This window comes from Mya arenaria, chromosome 3, assembly GCF_026914265.1.
Source record: "Mya arenaria isolate MELC-2E11 chromosome 3, ASM2691426v1".
In the NCBI taxonomy this organism is placed as follows: Eukaryota; Metazoa; Mollusca; class Bivalvia; order Myida; family Myidae; genus Mya; species Mya arenaria.
In genome coordinates, this window is record NC_069124.1 from 52,221,290 (window position 1) to 52,244,385 (window position 23,096).

Below are 23,096 nucleotides of genomic sequence, written 5' to 3' on the forward strand. Positions count from 1 at the left end.
TTCGTGAAAGAGTATGTTGGCTACGGAACGGTTCATAGTTGCACCGTGTTGATACTGGGCGATCCGGCTTGATGTGTTTGACACGGATAAGGCTCCCCCGGGGGGCACAACGGAGTATACACGGTTCATGCTGGACAAATCTCGATTGAATACTGTGGTGGTACCGTGGTAATCCATGTTTGTTCCATGTTGGCTCCGTGTTCAACCCTGTTTTTTGTTGTGGTGCCGTGTTCGTTCTGAACTGGTGGATATGTTTGGCGACCGTCGAGGGACTTTCGACTCAATTTCACCCAGGATCAACCCGGATCTAGATAGCTCTTAATGCGGGGTGTTCCGTGTTTATACGTGGGTGCTCTGTGTTGGGTCCGGTTTCGGTGTGACTTTAGCTTAACGCAAAGAAAGAAACAACTGAAATAAGCAATACAGTTAAAAGCATACACACTTACAATCTTGTGTATCGGTGCAAGTGTTTAATTAGCTGATCACAGGGTTAAACAGCTGACGTAGTTGTTTGTTGCCAAAATTGAATCTATTTGAACTAAGCCATCATCCGACATACCAATGAATTAATAAAAATACATAATCACTGCCCCTTGAATTTGCTAAGACTAACAACAACCAGTCAAGGGTTACCAACGAAATTATTTTACCAACATTTTCTAAGTCGATTGGTAGCACATGTCATGTATTGAAGTCCGTTTCCGGAGATGCGGACGCATGCAACTCCCGCATGAACCTCTTGAAGTCGTCTAACAGGTCCTGTCATACCAACGCAGCCTCCCCGTCGCAGGGGCGTGCGCTGCCGTCCGCTGATAACCTAACCAGCGCTGCCCGCACCAAATGAGGACAGATTAAACAAATCCTACCGTGTCGGTAGCACTGAATGGCGCAGTCGTATCTCTGGCTTGTCTCAGATTTAAATATTCTGCGTGAGTCACATATATAAACAGTGAGGTCATAGGTGACATCGAGGGGAAGGCTCATTCGGAGTGGATCTAGTGTTTTATGCAATCAACACCAAGATAGGGTCCGCAGGAATTTAATATCTGTCTGTCGGCAAATCCTTGATTGGATAAATCTCTTCATGATACGTTTCGTTTAAGAATTATTTTGTTTAAGATCAATAGGCAGAAGACGGGACAAGATTAAGCTGGTGTCGGAATTTAAATACTGTTTTCGCATTATAATATGAGAAAATTCATCACAAATGTTCATTTGACATCATCACCCAGCGGGATGTAATGTGTTGATACATAGTGATCGAACTTGGCTGCCTGTCTTGTTCTAGTATTTATCAAATGCATGCTGTTACAAACGAAAATATAATGTGCTAATTAATATTGTTAACAACTGAAGGAACGCCAAAGTGCCAATAAAGTTATAAATGATACAGATGGAAGGAACCAGCGCCTACTACAATCAGACTTTGACATATGGCGGCGAGGGTTACAATGTTTCCACCACCGGATATCCGATGAACCAGCAGCCTGCATGTGTCTACGCGAGGAACAACGGGGTTGGAGGTTATGGGGGACAAAATATGTCCGTTGTGGAACAGGGTCTACAGGGACTTGCAAACAATTCCAACATGCATATACAACACGCCCAAGGGCTCCACCAAGCAAATATGCAACATATGAGTCCGAGTTCTCAGTCATCAATGGCCAACACGACCCCGGCGCACATGCAAAGTCCTCATCAACAGATGGCAGCGGGGATGGGACAGATCCAAATGGCGACACCACCGCCTGCTCACCAACCTCAGGTGGCTTCACCAATGTCCCCGGGCATAGAGGACAGCAGCGTTCATAATTCAGAAAAGAACCAGAGCTCGAATCTTCAGTTCCCGTGGATGAAAACAACAAAGTCGCACGCCGCACAATGGAAGGCGCAATGGCCCGGTAAGGAAATAAACGAAATGGGTTGGGATCTCTTTTTTTTCTTTCAGGCTATGATTCACTCTTGTCAAAAGTAATCCACTCGGTATGAACCTGTTGTTTGAAGTCTTAAAATGAATGAAGTATTCAATTGATTTGTTACTTGTGTATTACTGAAAATACAATAACTGTTAAGTACAGCTGCCAGTCATTGTGAGGTACATCAAACAACCTACAAGGGCTTTAATTATATTTGATCAATTGTTTATTCTTTGTGCTACCGATGTTGAATTTTGGCCACTTAAAATGTTAAAGATTTATTTCCAAAACTTTCCTGTTTGAATTATCTACATTAAGCTGATTAGGGAATCCGTGTGTTTACATTTACCATTAGAAAAGGAGTGTTTGAACGGCAGACTAAGATATCTTAACGCTCACTTAACAACAGCAATATACACTTTCTTAAGGGATTTGATTTATTGTTTCATCTTAAAATCTCCTTAAACGCCATTTAAAAGTGCCCATGACATATCTTTGGTCGTCTTATGTAATAATTTATTTGGTCACCACTTGAACAAACCAAGTTAAAGATATGCTATAGAATGGAACAACATTACACTGCACCGTGTCAGTAGAATTCAAATGTTCGCATCTGGGAGAAAGCCATTTCTCTAATATTTTTTAACGACTTTCATCTATTTGCATGAAGTATATTTTTTATATGATTTTTTAGGGGGAAATTTACACGCAGCGTTTTTTATTCAGCTATCTGATTCCGATCGGCTTTAACTTTTCTATCATATTTTTTTGTTCGTTTCTTACTTGTCAAATTAAAATAAATATTTACCGGGTTTTAAGGAAGAATTTTACTTAAAACGCAAATATTTACCGACTTATACGCTTTACTATTTGAAACTGAATTAAATTAATGGAATAAATCAAATAAAAAATAGTATCCGCTCTTGGAGAAAGTATCTAAACAATCATCAAATGTCAATATAATAATATATTTAAATATAAAAATACAATTTTATATCATTATTTATGTTTTTTGCATGGTAATACTTAGGGTGAAATGTTTGAGAATGCACTACATTGCTTTTATATCAACACCAATATACTATTTACGTAATGTATAGACAGTTTGATACCCGGCAATATATCTTACCTAACAATAACATCTATTATGTGTATTTGTACAATTATTCAAACAATTAACGACATTGTATTATTTATTCAACTTGAATAATGTAATTTAAGAGTAACTTGTCCTGGACAAATAAACGTTTTAAATGATATTTGTCATACAGGTGGAAATGAAATTGTACATAAACATATGAAAAGGATTAGGTTTTTAAGTGCTAATATATAGCATGCATTCATCTGAGAAGAAATGATGGTCATAAAATGTAAATGTGTGTTTTTTACATACTTTGTACCTGTTTACAACACTCACGGGTATAAAAGAGTCGCGAATTTAACTATTCTTTGTCGCTTAAGTTATCTTTTAGCCCCCGTTTGATATAAATTCAATTGTGTAAAAATGTTTGTGAGTGTAATTTTAAAATGGAAAAGTCGCAAGCGAAATTATGTAAAAAAAGAAATAAAGTGTTATATTTTTATTAATATTTTATTTTAAATAGGCACTAGTTCAGTTAATTTATTAATTTATTTTCGATGTAATTATTGTCTAATATTTGTCTTGATGATCACTTTTAATTATAGATGACTATAATATTTAACATACACTTTAATAAAATATAACAATTATATACATATTTAATTATCCAACTATAACAACATTGTCCCCCTATACGAAGCATTTCCACATAAATCTTGCGTATAAAGATAAAAATCCATTTAATGCAGTTTAAACGTTTCGAGTATCGCGTACTGCCCTTGTGCGTGAATAACAGAACAGAACAGAACAGAACAGAATCTTTATTCAACTTAAGCATATATTGCTCATCGTTATAAACACAAAAATAAATACACATATTAACTATTGCATGCATGAAAGAACAAAATGAATAATTTTGCATTCTATAATTTACAGTCAAGTTAAACAATACCGCGAGAAAAAAAGCAAACTTAAAAATATTATTTAGCAGTAGTGAATGTGAGGAGGTCTTTAGGGGTGATTTATACATTCATGCACTAGAATGTATAATACTCCTTTAACAATATATTGAAGGTAATGAAGGTAATGTCACCCAATCCACCCCCATTTTGTAATGGCATGTTTGCATCTATAGACATAATGCTATCACGATTGTGAAAATTTAATGTTGGGAAATTCATAAAAATAAAATGTAAAGGATGATATTTTTTGCTAAATGAGTCCGGTATAGTTTTGTTTGTGATTTGTTTTAAATTATTAGCATTCTTAAATAGATTAGTATTCTAAAATAGTTCGTTTATACGCATTTCTGGTGGAACTGCTGGCATAAAATATAGTACCTTTGCAACGCGTTGATCCTACGAGATGACATTTGGACTAATTTTAAGTTCATGTATATAATTTGTTTTGCATTCAAACCGTCCTTCAAGTTTTCTTTGCACAATATTCAGTCTAATCTTTGTTTCGATTCCTTGTTTCTTAACATTTTCCTTGTTATAAAAACTTAATCAATTGAATATATCCTTTAGTGGCAACTCAATTTACGCGTATACGTCAATGAATTTTAAATGTACTAAACAGATCATGTGTTAAAATTGTAGACTTAAACTCTTCTTTTTCGTCACAATCATACCAAAAGATTTGTAATCATATATACTAATTCATACAAATATTTATCTATCGAATCAAAATCATATATTATCTAACTACAGGGCTCAACCTAGTAACGGAATTTGTCCAAGTCTAGTTTTACGACACTGGGGTATATATGGCCTGCTGGAAAGATACAAACAATACCAACACAGGAAACTCACATCAAACTGCACCGCAATCATTCTTCCTTCAGCCAAACAAACACAAACCGTAGAAGACAGCGCGCGACTGTATTCAATGGAACTCGTATATTATAGGGTTACCCGGTACTGCGGTACAAATAAAAAAAACCCGCTTAATGTATTTAAAAATAATTTTGTTGGACTTAACGGAATATAAATGGCGTAGAAGTACTATCGTTCATTAGCAATTGGCATGACGTTTTACATTTTTAGTTGTATATTTTAATTATGTAAGTGTAAGGTAAAATAGAAAAATCCGTTCATGAAACGGTTTATTCAATGTTACGTGGCGCGTGCTCGAAGGATTTGAAATTCTATTTGCAGTTGAATCGGGAACTATTTCTATATAATTGTTAATAATAATTTAACAATACAGTATATGAATATTCAGTCTCATGTATTGAATATAGGTATCTTCCATGGCTGAGAGTGTTAAAAAGGTTCATCCTAACCCGAGCGTAGGGTGTTTTGTGGAAACGAGGTTCAATAACTAGCGTGAGGTATCCAGAAGAGCGTTGTAATAGGTCTGCACGGTTGTTATTGAACGGTTAAGCTCCGCCTATTTGTAAACGTTCCGATAATGACGAAATCAAAAGGAGACGCTCTCAAACATTGTACAAGATACAGGCATCTCGTTTAAAAGCAGTGAATGTATACTGAACAAGCATTGCTTTTATATCAACTCCGATAAAATATAGTGCTTTCCGACTGGGCATTTCCCGATGGCGAGTGTAGATAAGCTAACCCCCGCCCCCTTCCCCCTGAACAAGCACTCATCTCAGAACAGGTGTGCAATGTTAGGATGTTGTGTGACTCTTGTAACATGTCTATTAGGTCTAGAACATTGTACCCTATATTGTTTTACTATTTACTAGTTTTTTAGTGTTTTTATTATTAACAATTTAAACAAGATTGTTTGAGATTTTGCAAACTTTTCATTTCTTTTTCAAATTACCTCCCTTAGAAACAATTATTATTATTCATTATTATTATTATTATCATTGTTATTATTATTACTATTATTAATATTATTATAATAATCATTATTATTATTATTATTTTTATTATTATTATAATTTATGTATGCACTTTCTTTCGCAGGTGCATTGAATGCTAACTTGCGAATAATTTATCACTAGTTTTATGATGGTGTATATTTTATCAGGCAGTATTAAAAAACAAATCTAGAAATAATACAATAAGGAGATCACTTAAGCAATTTCCATATAAAATGTGAAAACATGAATATGATATGATGAAACGACACTCCCTATTAGATTATAATTGTAAGCAATTCGTCAAGGAATAAAAACTAAACCTAAAGAAAGAAAACGACCTATTTTCCTGACATCTGAATTCTTCGTTTAGACTGGATAATTGCCATTTAATCAAATTGCCAAAAATGATAAGGCTACACAAACGCTAAGCTATATAAATCTTTCTTTAAATGTTTTAATAATAAAACTGTGATAAATAATTTATCATCAGTTGCCCACACAACTTTAGATTTAGGGCAGAGGATAGGATAAGCAACTTCTAAAATTATAACGTTTAAAAGTCATTATTTTTGTAAATAAGATAACTTATTTTTTTTATAGTTTATTTAGAACATGCGTCTTACATTCACCATTGCTTTCATAAGTTTTAAAATAAAATTAAAATTAGTTTGGCCAAGGAGTTGGCAGACTGGGCGAATAATACACGAATGTCCGATGCCGGTATAACCTCATTTTATACGTGATTAGCTCTTAATGCTATGTTCTAAACATACTTTTATGTATATGCACTTCCCATTACAAATTCAATTAATACGTTTATATTGTTACAATTCATATACTATTAATATCAATATGCTCATGCATATCATAAGATTTCATTTGCTCGTATACTCATTGTATTCGCATGCATGATCACCAGAAGGCAAGGAAATGAATTTGATACGAAACTCATTCAAATGTTTGTGAATTCTTTGGTTACAAATATATTTTCATATTTCGTGAATACAAGGAAAGAATGGCGACAGACTAAGGGCGTTTTTCTTGGTAATACACTAGATATGATTTTGTATTGGTTTCACGAACATTTTTTTGACAGTTCCAAATAATATAAAATCATTTTTATCGTTTGATTAACGAAAACCGAAACTGGATTTAAAAACTTTCGAAACCCCTTCCGGAATCGGTTTCGTCGGTACGTTCCTTCCGAAAACCAATTCAGTTTGAAAAAAAAAAAAAACATGGCGGACAGTGATCCAACACGTGCTGAAACGCCATTTAGTTAAAACAGGCATACTACCCATTTCGGTATCATTGTTTGGAAGAAATTTAGAGTTAATGGCTACATGCAGTAGCTCCACCATGTTCTTGAAGCTGTATACAAAACCATGCATTTGTTACTTCACGCCAAACTCTCGAAACTGGTTTCCAAACTGCCGAAACTCATGAAACCAAAACTGAAACTAGTTTGGTATCGACAAAAAACGCCCTAAGGCTAGTTAAACAATAATTAATGATATATGCAGTACTGATACCGCGTCTTGAAAGAGAAAATCTGGTTTTGACCATTTGAATAAAACATTTGCATCCTATAAGAGCACGTCCATAACACACATAAGCACACATAAGCGACTTTATCATGTCACGTTGGGTAAATACACATAAAGCGTCTATGCTGTCTTAGGTAAGAAATACTTAAACGAAGAGTAATTACTAAATAACATAATCAGAAAATTGTTCTGACATGATTCTTTTATCACGCGTGATGCGTTATACGCTTCCGTAGTCCGTTCCGTGTGCGTGACGTCAAGTATCGCTAAATTATGAATATCAGACGGGGGGGGGGGGGGTGCGTTGCGTCTACGTAGGTGTGTTGCTATATCTTAAATGCTTTATATTCCGTGTTGAATCTCGTATATATCTCGTGTTTGATTATAATCAGAAAACGGACATTTATATGTAGCCAAATGATAAATCACATTCAATTCAGACTATTTTGCGAAATATTCCACAATATATTTATCGGTATCGTGTGTATGAGATTCATAGAAACATTTTTATTAAATGTTTCCTTGATATAAACGTAAATCTTGTGTTCTTTTACAGTGTTCAGTTAAGTTTTTATAACTATATAATACGAGATTCACATTCTTATATTTTCAAAAAACAACATCATATTGCGTCGAAATATAATCGGCATTTATTTTCATAATAATAAACTGCTTTTCAATAAATGCACGTAATACGCAAATGGGTGCCTATCACACATCGTGCGTCCTAAGAAAACCTGCCTTTTAGCGTACACAAACAATAGTATTTGTTTTACCAGAATGTAGAAACACATACAGACCGGGATGTGCGTAATATGCATCCGTTTGCTTCATTGTGACATCTCGCTAAGACACTTTATTTCTTTTCAGACAATATTGTTTTCGTGAATATCTGGAGAAATTTGTTGCAAAGCCCATACTGTCTTATATTAACATGGACTTTTGGAATATTGTTTCTGTTTTTCGGAACTGGAGGCGTAATCCAGACGTTTCCTGAGACGTTATGCAGGCGTATCTTGAGGCGTTATGTATGCATATCTTGTGGCGTTATTAAGGCGTGTCTCGAAGCGTAATGCAGGCTTATCTTGAGGCGTTATGCAGGCGTATCTTGAGGCGTAATGCATGCATATCTTGAAGCGTTATGGGGGCGTATCTTAAGTGGTAAAGCATGCATTATGCGTCAAGATACGCCTGAATTACGCCTCAAGATACTTGAGGAGTAATGCAGGCGTAGTTTGACGCATTATGCAAGCGTATCTTGGGGTGTATGCAATCGTATCTTGAGGAGTATTTCGATCATCGCCTCGGTCCATATATCCCTTGGAGGCTGACTGACCTGTCTTTATCATGTCACATGACCCTTAGTGGTGTGTAACATTTCTTAAATGTGAACCGCAACATTTATACCCGGTAAGACAATACCAAATTAATATACATACCAGGTTAGACCATACTAAATTAATGTACATACCAGGTTAGACCATACCAAATTGATGTACATACCAGGTTAGACTATACCAAATTGATTAACATACCAGGTTAGACCATACTAAATTGATGTACATACCAGGTTAGACCATACTAAATTGATGTACATACCAGGTTAGACCATACCAAATTGATGTACATACCAGGTTAGACTATACCAAATTGATTAACATACCAGGTTAGACTATACCAAATTGATGTACACACCAGGTTAGACCATACCAAATTGATGTACATACCACGTTAGACTATACCAAATTGATGAACACACCAGGTGAGATTATACCAAATTGATTTACACACCAGGTTAGACTATACCAAATTGATGTACATACCAGGTTAGACTATACCAATTTGATGTACACACCAGGTTAGACTATACCAAAATGATGTACATACCAGGATGGACTATACCAAATTGATGAACATACCAGGTTAGACTATACCAAATTGATTTACACACCAGGTTAGACTATAACAAAATGATGTACATACCAGGTTAGACTATACCAAATTGATGAACACACCAGGTTAGACCATACCAAATTGATGTACATACCAGGTTAGACTATACCAAATTGATGAACACACCATCCTAGACCATATCAAATTGATTTACACACCAGGCTAGACCATACCAAGTTGAAAGTATATTTAGCGTCAAGTTGCATTTTCTCCACCTACTTACAAGGCATGAAAACACTGTTTAGAAAAACAAAACAAGTATAGGTATCTCTATCCAAACTTATTAAGATTTTGGAAAAGCTACCCAGTAATGCAAAACTTAGGGATAGTACAATAATTCATATATTGCTCAAGCTTTATAATTGTTATGGATTAGGCTAGTATTCAATATTGATCTTAAATGGATCAAAGAACGATGTAGCTAATCGGACTACTGTTTCATTTATAACTGACCAACTGAATGAAGTCAATAACGTATAGCAATAAAATTGACTTAAGTTGAATACCACACGAGATTTTTTGCATGATCGTAGGTTACTAATAGAGCTTTCTCGTCTTTATAGTATAGAATATTGTTCTTGATATAACTAAATAACAGTTTCGGAAAGCCAGTTTTGTGTAGTACTTTTATTTTTTTTAAACTGTTTTGGTCCTAAACATACGAGCCAAGTCACTGTTAACATGGAATGAATTTGTCTTATGCGGCATAAACTCTTTTCATCTGGGAGCCTAATTTGCTTTCAAAAGGTAGCTAAAAAAATAGAATAACGTGTTTACGTATTACATTTAACGCATTATTTGTTCTTTCCGTAGCGAAGTGGCTCTGGCTTTTTACTTACGACTTAAAAAAAACTATTGTAGAATAGAAAAAAAGTGAAATAAAATCAAAATCTGAAACATATCTTGAATTATTCAAATTAGCAATACAAGCATCTGGTAGCTGCTGTTCATTTCTGAAACATCGTGAAGAGAAGAACTAATTTGTTTTAACAACTTTGTATGTGACCAAAAACATATTTCTATGCAATGATGTGAAAATCGGACCATCGTTATCTGGCAAAGGCGTTTGTGTTCCTTTGCGTCGCCATTACAAACATTCTTCATTGAATACAAACATATTCGAACATCTTTGAAATACGACCACCCAAGGATTATTCATTTCCATTGACAAAACACTACGTGAGACGTAGTTATTGAGCATAGCTTATTGTTTATTTGGAGGTATTCATGGAAATTAAACATTCACGCCCAATGCAGATGGGTGAATGTTTTAATTTTCATAAAGACCTCCAAATGAATAACAACGTAACTATGTTATGTTTGGGATTAATTTTGAATCCTGTCAAGACAGGCACCATCATAATTTTCTGGACGGGGAAGGGGGTGGGATTTTTTGCTTTTTTTGCTGCTGCTTCTCGAAAGAACCAAAACGGGTAATGAAAATTACGATTCAGTTTAAAACAATGTCATAGGTACTGAACTATTTCCATTATTAAAGATTATTGTCTTTTTGTCCCTTAGCTTTAAAACGCTTCATGATTGTTGACGTAAACACCATATTTAGAGGCTATTCGACACATCGTCTTGCAATCAAATAATGGAAGCTTTGTTAAAACGAGATGTACTTGACCATATACATGGTCTCCAACAGTATTATCTAAAAGCGTGAAAACACGTGATCGTGTCTTTAATCAAGCATTATAACATAATGGCTGAAATCACTTTTTGAACCAATGGGACTGCATTAATTAAAAAAACATCTATTTTTAAAATACCATATTGAACGATTTTTTCCGTGTTCATCAGTTGAATCGCCAATATATTGTCCGCTTGTAAATATAGTACGAAAGCGAAACAGTGCTGTGAGAAGTACGCGGGAATTTGTGATAATGCGATTCTGCCTAATTTACTCAAAACAAAACATTTTTTTTTTCTTCTGAAACTATTGTTTAACAGTATACATAACAAGGGAGTTGTATGAAGATGACAACGCTCGTCCGATAGTCAGGGAGCACAAGTCAACATATATAACTTTTTATCAAATGTTATTGTTAGTCTTTAGAATTCGTATTCAGATAATGTGTCGTCATTTACAGTGTTTAACGAATATTCATCATACGTATAATAAAAGATGTATTTATGACGCTTCGACAATATTGGAAAATGTTATTGAAGAAAACAAAGCAAAATTAAACAACAGTGCAGTTTTAAATATGGTACAGTTAATTAAAATCCAAACTTTATTCTATGACTACATATTTCATCTAAATATACAAAGAAGAAAACAACATGTTCATGACTAAAGTTAAAGAACATTTGCGGACTAAGTGCAAAATGGTTGTAACTCAAATTACAAATAGCGGGCATGACAACAGTCTTGCGCTTAGACCTCGAAATATGTACACTTTTTAATTTCATACGCGTTTGGGGAAAAAACTATTGTATAGTGATGCGTGCTCTGTCAATAAGATAAAACTAGTTTAAACAATTATTAGTATATAGTTACGTTGTCATTTATATTTGGAAATCTCCATGAAAATTGATCGTCCGGCTTGAACGTTTAATTTCCACAACAAATATACAATATCCTATAATAGTGTAACATAAACTACTTTAATACAAATTTAGCATGGTTATTCTTATTCAAGAAGTTTGCAGCGTTTAAGATGTTGTTGTTTCTTTCATCATATACGTGAATAACGTCTACTTTTTTAAAACAAACACAGAATCTTATATGTCTCTTGTTAGATGGTTGTATGGTCATGGAAAAGTCGGAAGGAGCAAAGTTATAATTTTATAACCCACATCAAAATTAAAAACAAGACTAGCTATCTGAAGTAAATCTGTAAGCTGTAAGAAAATGTAGGAATTTCAAATGGCACTTGCTTGTTTTCTGAAAATTAACCCTTTTTTCCGGTATTTCCTGAAATTGCGTTTTTAAACGTTGGACTGACTTGCCATTTTTGCGTTAAACCCAATTCAGGGTTCCCGCAGACATCGTCAAAAGTAATAAATCGTGTATTTATTCGTGTATGCCAAATATGATAATATTTTGGTAAAGCGAGTTGTGGTTTATATTGTATTTGAAATTATGTCGCATCATCATGATTAAGACATTATTCTAATTCTAAGCTAATTTATATTGCAGATTCATATCTGACGAAATTTTATGTAAATTGTTTTACATTGAAACGCTATTAAGGTTTGTGGTTTGATTTCTTTTAAATATATACATTACTTCCATCCGAACCCCGCCAAAAACTATCATTTGAATATTGAAATGGAAAAAATGATATACGAAAAATATCGTGTGTTTTTATATTTTACCTGACTATCCGAATGTTTTATGAGTAAAATATATTTCGAATTGTTTAAACAATAGATCATTAATGTACCCCATTTACATAAAAGCTTGTCATTTTATTGAGCCAATCAATATTATAATAAATTAATGTTAAATTTCAATGCCTAGTCAGTCCGTCAGGTTTGAGAGGATAATGCATACTGATTACATATTATGTAAAATAAGTGTCCTTGTAATATAATTCATAAAGTTATTTCAGTTCGAATATTTTCTCTTTATTTCTCTTTTAATGCCAAAAACGCTTGTTTGTAATAACAAATTCGGTATATATTTACACATTATTTCCTACTCAGAAATATTTGAGGAGAGGGGAACGTGGTAGGGTAGACACAGTATAGCAAAGCAAGTCGCAAACGCTTACCATGACGTTTCGGTATATTTTGTATATTTTGTGGAATTAAGTAATTAATGTTTTAATTGTAATCAGCACAAATGGACAACAACAAATAAAAGTTTGGTCGTAAAGAACTGTAGGGTTGATGAGTGTGCCAGGTAGTGTCAGGTTGCCTGAAACAAAGGTACTTTTTAGCTCACGGAAATTTTCCAAATAATCAAAATGTTAAAGAGTCACCAGGAATTACAAACCATATAATTGTACTCCGGATACCTTAAACCGAAACTCAATACTCCGACAGTCCCCTGTTTTAATTGAATAAAAGACAATAGTCTTGATAAGGTTTGCACTACAAATGGGCTGGACAAAATAATAAAAGACAAAACAGCAATGCAAGTCATTGATGTCCTTCACGATCACGGAAGACATTATTGTTTCAGTTTTAGGGATACCTTTAACTTAAATATTGTTCAGGGATCGAAGCGGTGCCAATTTTCATTGAACTTTCTAAATCACTAAGAGGCTAAATTGTCATAAAATGGATGAAGCTTGTTTAGAGGTTCTTTCATCAAGAACGTTTTTGTAATAGACTCCGAAGGAGACGTGCCAGAACTAATAACTATTCATGAGGTTACTGCCAAATGGCCGCTGTTGATTACATAAAGCAATAATTCGGACATACCATTTCTGGGTCCAGGGGTTTGCTGATATCAAATATCGGTTCTAGACATCACGGCGTTACAGAATACACACCGCCAGACACAATAAGGCGAGTGACTAGTTTCGTTATTACAAGGAAATTAATCAATGGGGCTTTAATTAATTGCAGGATATTTATTTAGCTCATGTCAAACATTGACAACCGCATGGTGGCCACTTAAACAGTGATTTTGTAATGTCAAGCTTTGTAAATAGAACATGTCAAATAAATATTCATGGATTCACTTGCGCCTATGTTTACTGCCGAAGACTACTTGATAATGCAAATAAACAGACACAGCGATACTTTCCGTTTCTAGGATAAGAATAATGTCCTTTTGCAAGACTAAGTAGAAGAGCTAAGCTATTGTTGCCGGGAATATAAAAAAGATAAATGAAATAGTTTACATGTTTGTTAATGTTTACAGGACAAGTATACTTTGAAAGTGTATCGAATAAAACGATGATTCAACCGAGGCGGCGTGGCGTTGTCCTCATTGTAATACTCAATACATTACCATGCATGTATCAACTAGCTTGTTGTCATTTCCTTTATGGTCGTTTGTTTATTCATGTTAAGGAAATCGACCCAAATATAAGCCAGTTCTTTGATTTCTCCATTTTTGAATGTTAAATTGTGATTCATAGAGGCCCAGCATACATTTTTACCTATTTGAAAAGTATTTGATTGCTCATATTACTCAATTTGAACCAAGTTTTAGCAAATCTTTGTCAACATAAAATCAGTGTGTGATTCCCTGTTAATGATTTTTTTTTTTGCGTAAAAGTAAAACACAATACTTTTTGCAAGGCACTTAACAATGAAAATGAAATACATTACCGAATCGTAAATTCCAAGGGACCTAGACATTAAAAGTAGGTCAGTAACGCCCCTATCTTCCTGACTTTGATATGCATTGTAAAAATGATTTCCCTTGCATCTTGTTTACGAAGGCAAACGTTGCATTTGCCAAAAGGCTGTCAAATGGATGTGATAGTTGAATCAATGTCAATATATATATAAAATGTGTTGTAGTAACGGTTTTACCTTTTCAATGATAAAACTTAGTTATAGTTTAGTGTTTATAGCTTTATAGTAATATATATTTGGTCATAATTATCAAAGTTTGTTGGCAATTTGATTATTTGTATTGATTTGGAGGTCGACAGGTTGATGCAAATAAATTAAATATATATTGGTTTGATTAAACCATAGTAAACACGAGCTGGAATACTTTTAATTCAAATCTTTTCCTTTTTACAGTTATGTTCATATACACTTTAATTTCAAACTTTGTGATTTATTATGTTTTTGCTATGATTATATTGTCTAGTGCCGTCATTGTTTGCGTTGCTTTCGTTTACAAATAATTGCTGGTTTAATGTGAGTTATTAAGTACTCCTAATCTGGTGTAAATCTTCCGTCTCAACCGCTGAGAATACAAACATGACCATACGCACGTATCCATATAACTCAGTATGGTTTGTGGTCACCAAGCCGGACATGTCGGTTTCATCCGGAAACTCCGCATTCCCCCACAACACAAGACCACACTCTTGCGTAAAATCATGCCAACAAAAGTGATTAATATAATGTTGTAATAACTTGTTTAAACATTTAAGTTTAAACTTAATTCAACTATATGACTCATTGTAATGTAAGGGACATTGAGAATTAAAATCACTTCAAATGTATTTGCTAATGCTACTTTCGCTTTAAAAAATAGCAAACGTCATTTATATGTTAATCCATCTCTTTTTATGTTTTCTTAAGTACTTATTTCGGTTAAAAAAACACACGAAATTATAAATATTTGTAGTCATCTGAAAGAAACGTTCCTTCTACCTAATTCAGCGATTAATAACAAAGTTTAATGTAACAAATTTATGCTGATATTTCTCTTTGCCTTTGTTAACAAAACAATAATAATGACGTTTCTTTTTATTAGTCTAAAGATTAAGCACATGCCATTATTATATATTATTAATTTTAAATTATTATATTTGCTAAGACGCGTGACAAGATTATATTTATACAATTACTTTATGCTCTTTTGTAAGTTAAAGTGTGTTCATTGATAACAATAACTCGTATAAATATGGTAACAAATTTGTTCGCAAATTTATTTGCAATACGCCCTAACATTATTAGGTCAAAAAATTCTAATATTATTTTTTATAGTGTATGTGTTTTCGCTACCCTGTTTATGTTTGAATGCCAATGAAATAATTGCGTACAAAACATTGTTTATATTTAAATACAACTAGCATTTAATATGCATCCTCATGCATTAAGCCTTGTTTGGCTCGATTCTGTATATCAGTTCCTTAATGCTGTTTTGGCTCTGTTATAAGATGTAGCAAAGTACAAAAACCAGTAAGATAAACAACTATTAAAACATACTTTTTTCCATGTTTGAACAACGCCGTTTTCACACCTGCCTGACCAATAGGGTATACTGTATTTGAAAACTTCAATCGACCTGTTTACGCGAACATTCCATTAACGCAAGACAGTGCGCGTTAGTTTTTAATCTAAAACATGGCTTTAACGTCTTTCATATGGAATTCTTCTATCCATATAAACAATGTCATCAGATCAATCCGTGGACAAGGATTAAACAAAGAAGATTAGATAATTTGTATAATACACAGCTCAATGCCAGACTAAAGAACCGATAACGAAAAAATCAACAGTACCGAAAGTTAACTTCGGTGTAAACGACTAATATATGAAGAAAAAAATAATTCATTGCTGGAGACGTTTTATTTTATTTTATTTGTTATTACCGCTTCTGGAATATTGGATATTGCTAATTTGGCCTCTTCAACAAACTATGTGAAACCAATTGACAGGATATAATATCCCAAAGTTTGCCTGTCAAAAATGCAGTGCCTCTCGAAACGTAAATTGTGTGAAAAATAGACAAGTTATTTTGCCCGCAAGTTTATGAAAGCTGTCTTTTTATTCATCTTGAAATGCAGATTTAAACACGCACCGCCAAAACATATCAAATTGTGACAAAAGATATTGATCTAAATCCAGAAAGATATTAGCAAACCCTGGCTGCAAAAGTATTTACATGAAAGTTTTCTTCTAACCAGCGGAGTTATAACTTTCATAGCGACACCTGCGGAGTGACTTGAATGCCCTCATATTGACAGACGGATAGAGAAACTGCCGGTCCGTTTTATAGTGCCTACATGATAAATCGCTTATCTTGCTAGAAGGATATGTGACATATTTCAAATAAACATCGATATACAATTAACGATAAGCGCCAATTTCGTTATTTTATAAAAAAAGAAACATGTTTCACGAAATTACAACAACTAAATACACAAATGAACAAATAATAAACATTTGCGTTGGCAAATTCAATTTCAGGTTTATCCTGTCTTATATCATGTGTTATGTCTAACGAGCTACCAATAACTTTCTTTAGGCAGTAGTCAAGTGGCTGAAATACATCATTGTCGATCATAACACCACATACAGTTTCATTGCTATGATTCGAGTGCAACAAATCATGCTTTAATAGAGCGACAACAAAACGTTCATACTTTATCAGTCTCTAACAGCAGCGTCTGCTTAATGGCGCACAAGGGTTGATACAAAAGACATGGAATTAATTTATTGCATTATTATGTTTTAATCATTTGGTTTATTGATCAAAACTAAAAAAAAAAAAAAACATTTGTGTACAAAAAAAACTGCTAGCGATATTTTGGCACTATTTTTATGCTTGATCATAATAATATAATATAAATTTAAAAAAAAGAAAAAAAAAATGTTTTTGCATCAACTTGTGCGCCTTCATAATCAAGAAGAATTTCAGAGTAAAACGCAGTTTTAATCCACAGGCTATGATACTGGCCACAACAGTTAAGGACCTTCCACAGTGCAAAAAGTGGGTGGGGAAGGTAAACAAACAGCATTTTGAGTTTTAATGTTAATCGTACAACAAATCATTCCATCTCAAATTGTAATGTGCAAGAAACAGTTATATGTTAGATACATGCACTATTACCATGAAAGAAAAACTGCCAAGTTTAATATGACAATTCGTATTTGGCGCCAAAAGGGCAAATACAGGGATACATAATTGTATGGAGATTCAAAACATGATTGTTTTGATATAAAAGACCCTAACTAACAAAATATATGCATACATCTTACATATTATGCGTGTATTATTTTTTCATATTTTTCAGATCTGTTTTTCAATGTACTTCATTAATGAAGTTGGCAACACATTCAAAATAACACCGTCTTTTTCTTTCGTCCTTAACTTTCTTATACGTATAGAAAACTTTCAAGTGACATGCCACTTCCGATAAGAACGCCATCTTAAATTCGTCGAATAGTTTTCTTCTAATGGTTGCTACTACAAAAAATAGTTGTTCAATCGAAAGATAGTTTTGACTTATATATATATATCCACCATAGTTTACATATTAAATTTGCCGTCGGTTAAAGGTACAAACAAATATAATCACCAGATGTTCTAGGTACCTTAAGACATTTTACTCGGTCGTTTTGTCATGCCATGTTGTTACCATGTCTTCTTAAACAGACTTGCGAGACGTCCTTACAGTGTTTTCATTTTCGACTTTAGGTTGGTGGAAGGGACACATAGCCCTCAGAAATTGGGAAATTTATACATTGAATGTTTCACTCATTCAATACTATTTTTTCTTGTAATATCGTAAATAATTTTAAAATAGCTACTAATTCCCAAGAGATAATTACCCTTCCGTCTACTCTATTTAAAAGGAGGATACAGTACGGGATAATAGGTTTACTAGTAATTATTTTGTTCACTCTTGTTATGCCATTGATCTAGAATATATCACAAGTCAAATATATAAACCAATTTAAAAATGTTATGTATATGTCTGTTCGTCTTTGTGTTATATGCATTGAATTATGTTGAAATGTTTGATCAAGGATCGTTTTACCCTTCTCCAAACACATTTTGTGTATATTATTTTGATGAAAAACTTTATTATTCACATGTCAAAAATGAAGGCATTAACTGTAATTACACTTTCCTAAACACGGCGTCTTTTGTAATAGCAATTCGTTTTAAGAAACCAATATCAAAGGGTTATATGATAGAAACGGAAACAAGATAACTACAAAAAAACTTGCTGCTTCTCGGTGGAATTTTGAAAAGCAATAAACGTAATTATATTCTGCTTAACATCATTTAAAACAGTGATTTTATCGAAATAAAATCTCAATGCTTTTTCATGTATGTTTCTTTCAACTAAGCGCGTTTCATTTTCAAAACAACAACAAGATAAACGTACGCAATACTGGTATGAAAAGTCAATGGCGTCATTTCAAGTATGACGTCATTTTGCTAAAATTCCAATTAAAGTTCAAATTATTGTTGTTTGTAATAAATAAATAAGTATGAAATAAAAGAGATGTTTGTTTCAGTGTAAGATTGCAAAATATTTCACCTCGTGAGTACCAAGAGTAAATATTTTACTCGTGGCAAAGGTACTCTTCATATTTGATATCTTACAATGAAACATACAATTACCCTTTAGACAAAAACTTTTAATTTGTCTCAGCGCATGCGCAGTTAACATAATTTTTAATTTGAAATATTTTTCACTAAATTTGCAACCAATTGTTTCGGCACTCATATTTCATTTTGTATCAAAACCAATGTTGCATAATAGCTATATATCCAATTCACCTTATGTAGTGTATATTAGCCTGTTTTTTTTTTTCATTCTATTAAATTACACGAACTGATCACTAATCATAATGAACCGAATACAAAACATCCAATTCTTAAACATCCTCATCATATAAAATGCTACTTTGTATCAATTTGTTAAATCATTAGTAGTGAATGTAATGAATGACTGCTCAATATTCAACAATGCTGTAAATAGATAGTTCATGATTTTTGTTTGTACGCAGTGACTTTTGCCAGGCGTTTTGATAGCAACATTTTTATTATAGGATTGTAAGTCTTGGTCTCCTAACTAGGTCGTGTTCGATTCCATCTGCGGTATCATGTCTGTTACTAGACCGGGAATGGAAGAATTATCCTCCGGGTTTAAGGGCTATTCAACCGGTCTTAGATATGCTTCGGGTGGGGATTACGTAACTTTTATCACTTTTAACTGTCAATATGATATCGCATATAAATCTTTCAATCTTTTCACTAAGCTCTTGTCATTTCTTGGCGGTTTCCTGATCTCCGTTACCGGCATTTCTTTCCTGTTTTTTTGCATTTGTTTGTTTTTCAAAACGGACGTTAAAACACTTCTTCAATTTGGTTTAAAATGCATCAGCTATGAAATCCGCCTTAAATCTCTTGATAAATGTTAGTACCAGTATTTTATATGTTCTGAATATAATCTATTTTGTCAATTGTGTGAATGCTAGCACGAAAATTTAAATATTTTTGTAATGATATCAAACTCAAAATTAATGAATGCACATTCAATTTGAATGCAATGTTTCATCGGATAATATAATAAACTGGTTTTTACTGTTAAGTCCGAGTTTTTGTTGCTACTTCATAAACGGGAAGTGTTTGATATGTAATGTTATACGACAAAAATATTCGGAAGGTTTACAAAATAACATTTTTATTTGTTTCATGTTGTGTGTGTTTAGTTTAAAAACCTTTTGCACAGAAATACATAGAAAATGTCACATAAATTTGAAATTTGTTACTGTGTAGTAAATTGAGTTACAATACCCTTTTTTTCATTCATACATTCTATGCTGTAGTAACATTTGGTGTTCTCTTGCAAAACAGACAGATGGTAACCATCACTTCTTGTTACTACTTCTTAATTGGTTTCTTAAGTTTATTAGTACAGCAGCTAAATGGTAAATTTTAGCCAAACCTTGTATGACAGTATACACAAAATGCCAATGCATATTTCGATTGTCTAGACTCTCGAATACATGAATCCGATTGATTGCCCCACTCCAACTTTGGAGAAAACGATTTATTCAAGATGGTGTCCAAGATGGCCGCTAATGGATTCATGTGTAAAAAATAGTTAAAACTATGTGAAGAACCTCGATATATTGTCGTTTCTTCTTTAAACGAAGGAAATGTGTAATTGAATACAATGTAAATACGTACAAGAACATTCAAAATAACGTTCAAGATGACTGCCAATGTACACAAATGTTATAAACTTCTCCATTTGCGTTGATGGTTTGTCAGGAACTGTCTTAGTGATTTTGATTTGAATAAAAAGTATCCCTTTAATTATAAAACAATCACGCTCGAAATGGCGTCTAAGATAGAGTCCAAGAAGGCTTCCAAAATATCCCATAATGATGGATTTTTTTACAATGTGTGTTTTCACTGCATTGGTTGTGATAATTTGTCAGGAATAATTATAATGTTATTATTTACATTTAACATGTATACATACTATAAAAACTTTGACCATACCAGGTTTACCATGGTGTAAAAGGAGGCCCTCAAAGGGCAAAACATACAGGTTTTTTATAAATATGCCTGATTTCAATGAAACAAAAAACCGATTTAAGACTTATATAATATTTTATATTCATTCTTTGATATTGAATGAGACGTTCTCCATTTTAAATTGTTATCAGTAATTCATTATTGATACACTATATCAAAATCTACTCACAAACAACATAGTTTCAAACTAAAGCCAATATTGCGTTCATTAAAACTAAACTTTTAAAGAAAAAAGCACGCTAGAAATGGCGTACATGATAATGTCAAAGATGGCTGTCGAAATTGTCGCAGTGCATAAGAAAACAGTTTTGAAAATCAACTAAGGCATTTTCAAGACTTGCCCAACATTACACGACAAATTAAAACTACACGATTATCGATAGTGTTGCACACGCGGTATAACAAGGCATAATGGTAGCAATTACGTACCATACAAACGTTAAGTCGTAAGAATTTGTACGATTCACTACGCTTTCTAGATCCTGTAACATATTTATAAATCGGACACTATCGTTAGAGCAATACGTTTCTGGTGTAGCGCTTCTGTTCAGCCGTGCAAGCAACATTAACGATCATAAAAATAAGCCTAGTTGGTTCTATGCTGTTGGTCTAGTCAATATAGGTGTCGTTGTAGATTGAACTGGAGATGCAACTTAACCATTGCTATAAACCTCCGCACACATAGGCAAAAGCACACCGACATCAACTTGCGTGTACTGGCGAATTGGACCTGAGTAAAATTCGATCCCAGCAGTATATGTACGTTGAACATCGTTGGTGGTGTTAGTATAGGTGCGTTTATGTGTTCGTTGCGATTGGTCTTGTTAGTCAAAACATTTTGTTGAAAAAATTGTGAGGATTAAAAGTTTCGTCTATCATTCGTTCAAACTCGTTTCAATGCGTTAACCAGTCGGATAGTCTACGCATAGCGTTCGTCAAGTCTTCATATAAGGTCGTGATCAGCTTATTGGCATATCAAGCGGTCGAGGACGATCCCATGACGAATCCTTGCATTGAATTGCGAACTAGTACGAAATGTAGCGAATAATTACGTATTATAACTAATTGACTCCGAAATTTCATGATGTATGAAAGCAAATTGAAACGATTTGTTGACGTTCAGAAAACAAACGGCATGCGCTTACAACAGAATCATTACGAAGGGAAACTACGCCGTACAAATCCACGCAAATCATCATGCATCTAAACTTCTTGAGTAGTTTTGAGTATCTCAACAGTTTTGTGTAGTTCTAAATTTCATTAAAAAAGGAGTAGGCTGGAGAGCCATAGCGCGTCGCATCTGGAGACCATGGCTGTATCCCGAGAGACGGCGCCAATTTGGCATCTATAATCAACTCAAGAAAATATCATAGAACCTCTGTAGGAATTCCTCTGCATTCCAATTAAAATGTATGCTGAAATATTCGAGAGGGTTCGTCATAGCCTCTAAAACAACACACATGTTACAGGGAGCCCTTGGATCCAGGCCTCAAGTACTGTGGAAATACCCTTTCGGAAATATTCGGATGGCTTCGAAAGCATGTGCAAATTTGCGCTTCGGTTCGCATGTTTGCGTTTCTAATCGCTAACGGAAATAGCAAAGATTGTTTGCGCGACCCAACGCATTTAAGCGAATTACAGTAACCGTTCGTCACACTTCGTAAATCTTTCGCAACAAACAGCTCCCCTACGTTTACCTGTTGTTATATTACAAATTATATAACAATTTTTCGAACAGTTTCGGTCAAAATTGGCCACAATTGACAAATTTACCCAATTCGCCAGGCTGCGTTAAATGGATCCACATATGTGTGTAGCAATACGTATCAAAACACAGTTTATTCTTAATTATTTATACTGTACTGACAAAGAATCAGAAGAAGTA

General features: G+C 33.7%; 1 protein-coding gene across 2 annotated transcripts in view; it reads left to right on the plus strand.

Annotated features, from left to right (window-relative positions):
- The first annotated feature begins 1,045 nt into the window (after positions 1–1,045).
- LOC128228884 (pancreas/duodenum homeobox protein 1-like) overlaps positions 1,046–23,096 on the plus strand; it is a 39,377-nt gene continuing 17,326 nt past the window's right edge. For both annotated transcript variants that reach the window (XM_052940427.1, XM_052940426.1), the window contains exon 1: positions 1,046–1,901. In XM_052940427.1, the coding sequence (XP_052796387.1) occupies positions 1,385–1,901 (517 nt within the window). In that variant the 5' untranslated portion in view covers positions 1,046–1,384. The remainder of the gene's footprint in view (positions 1,902–23,096) is intronic.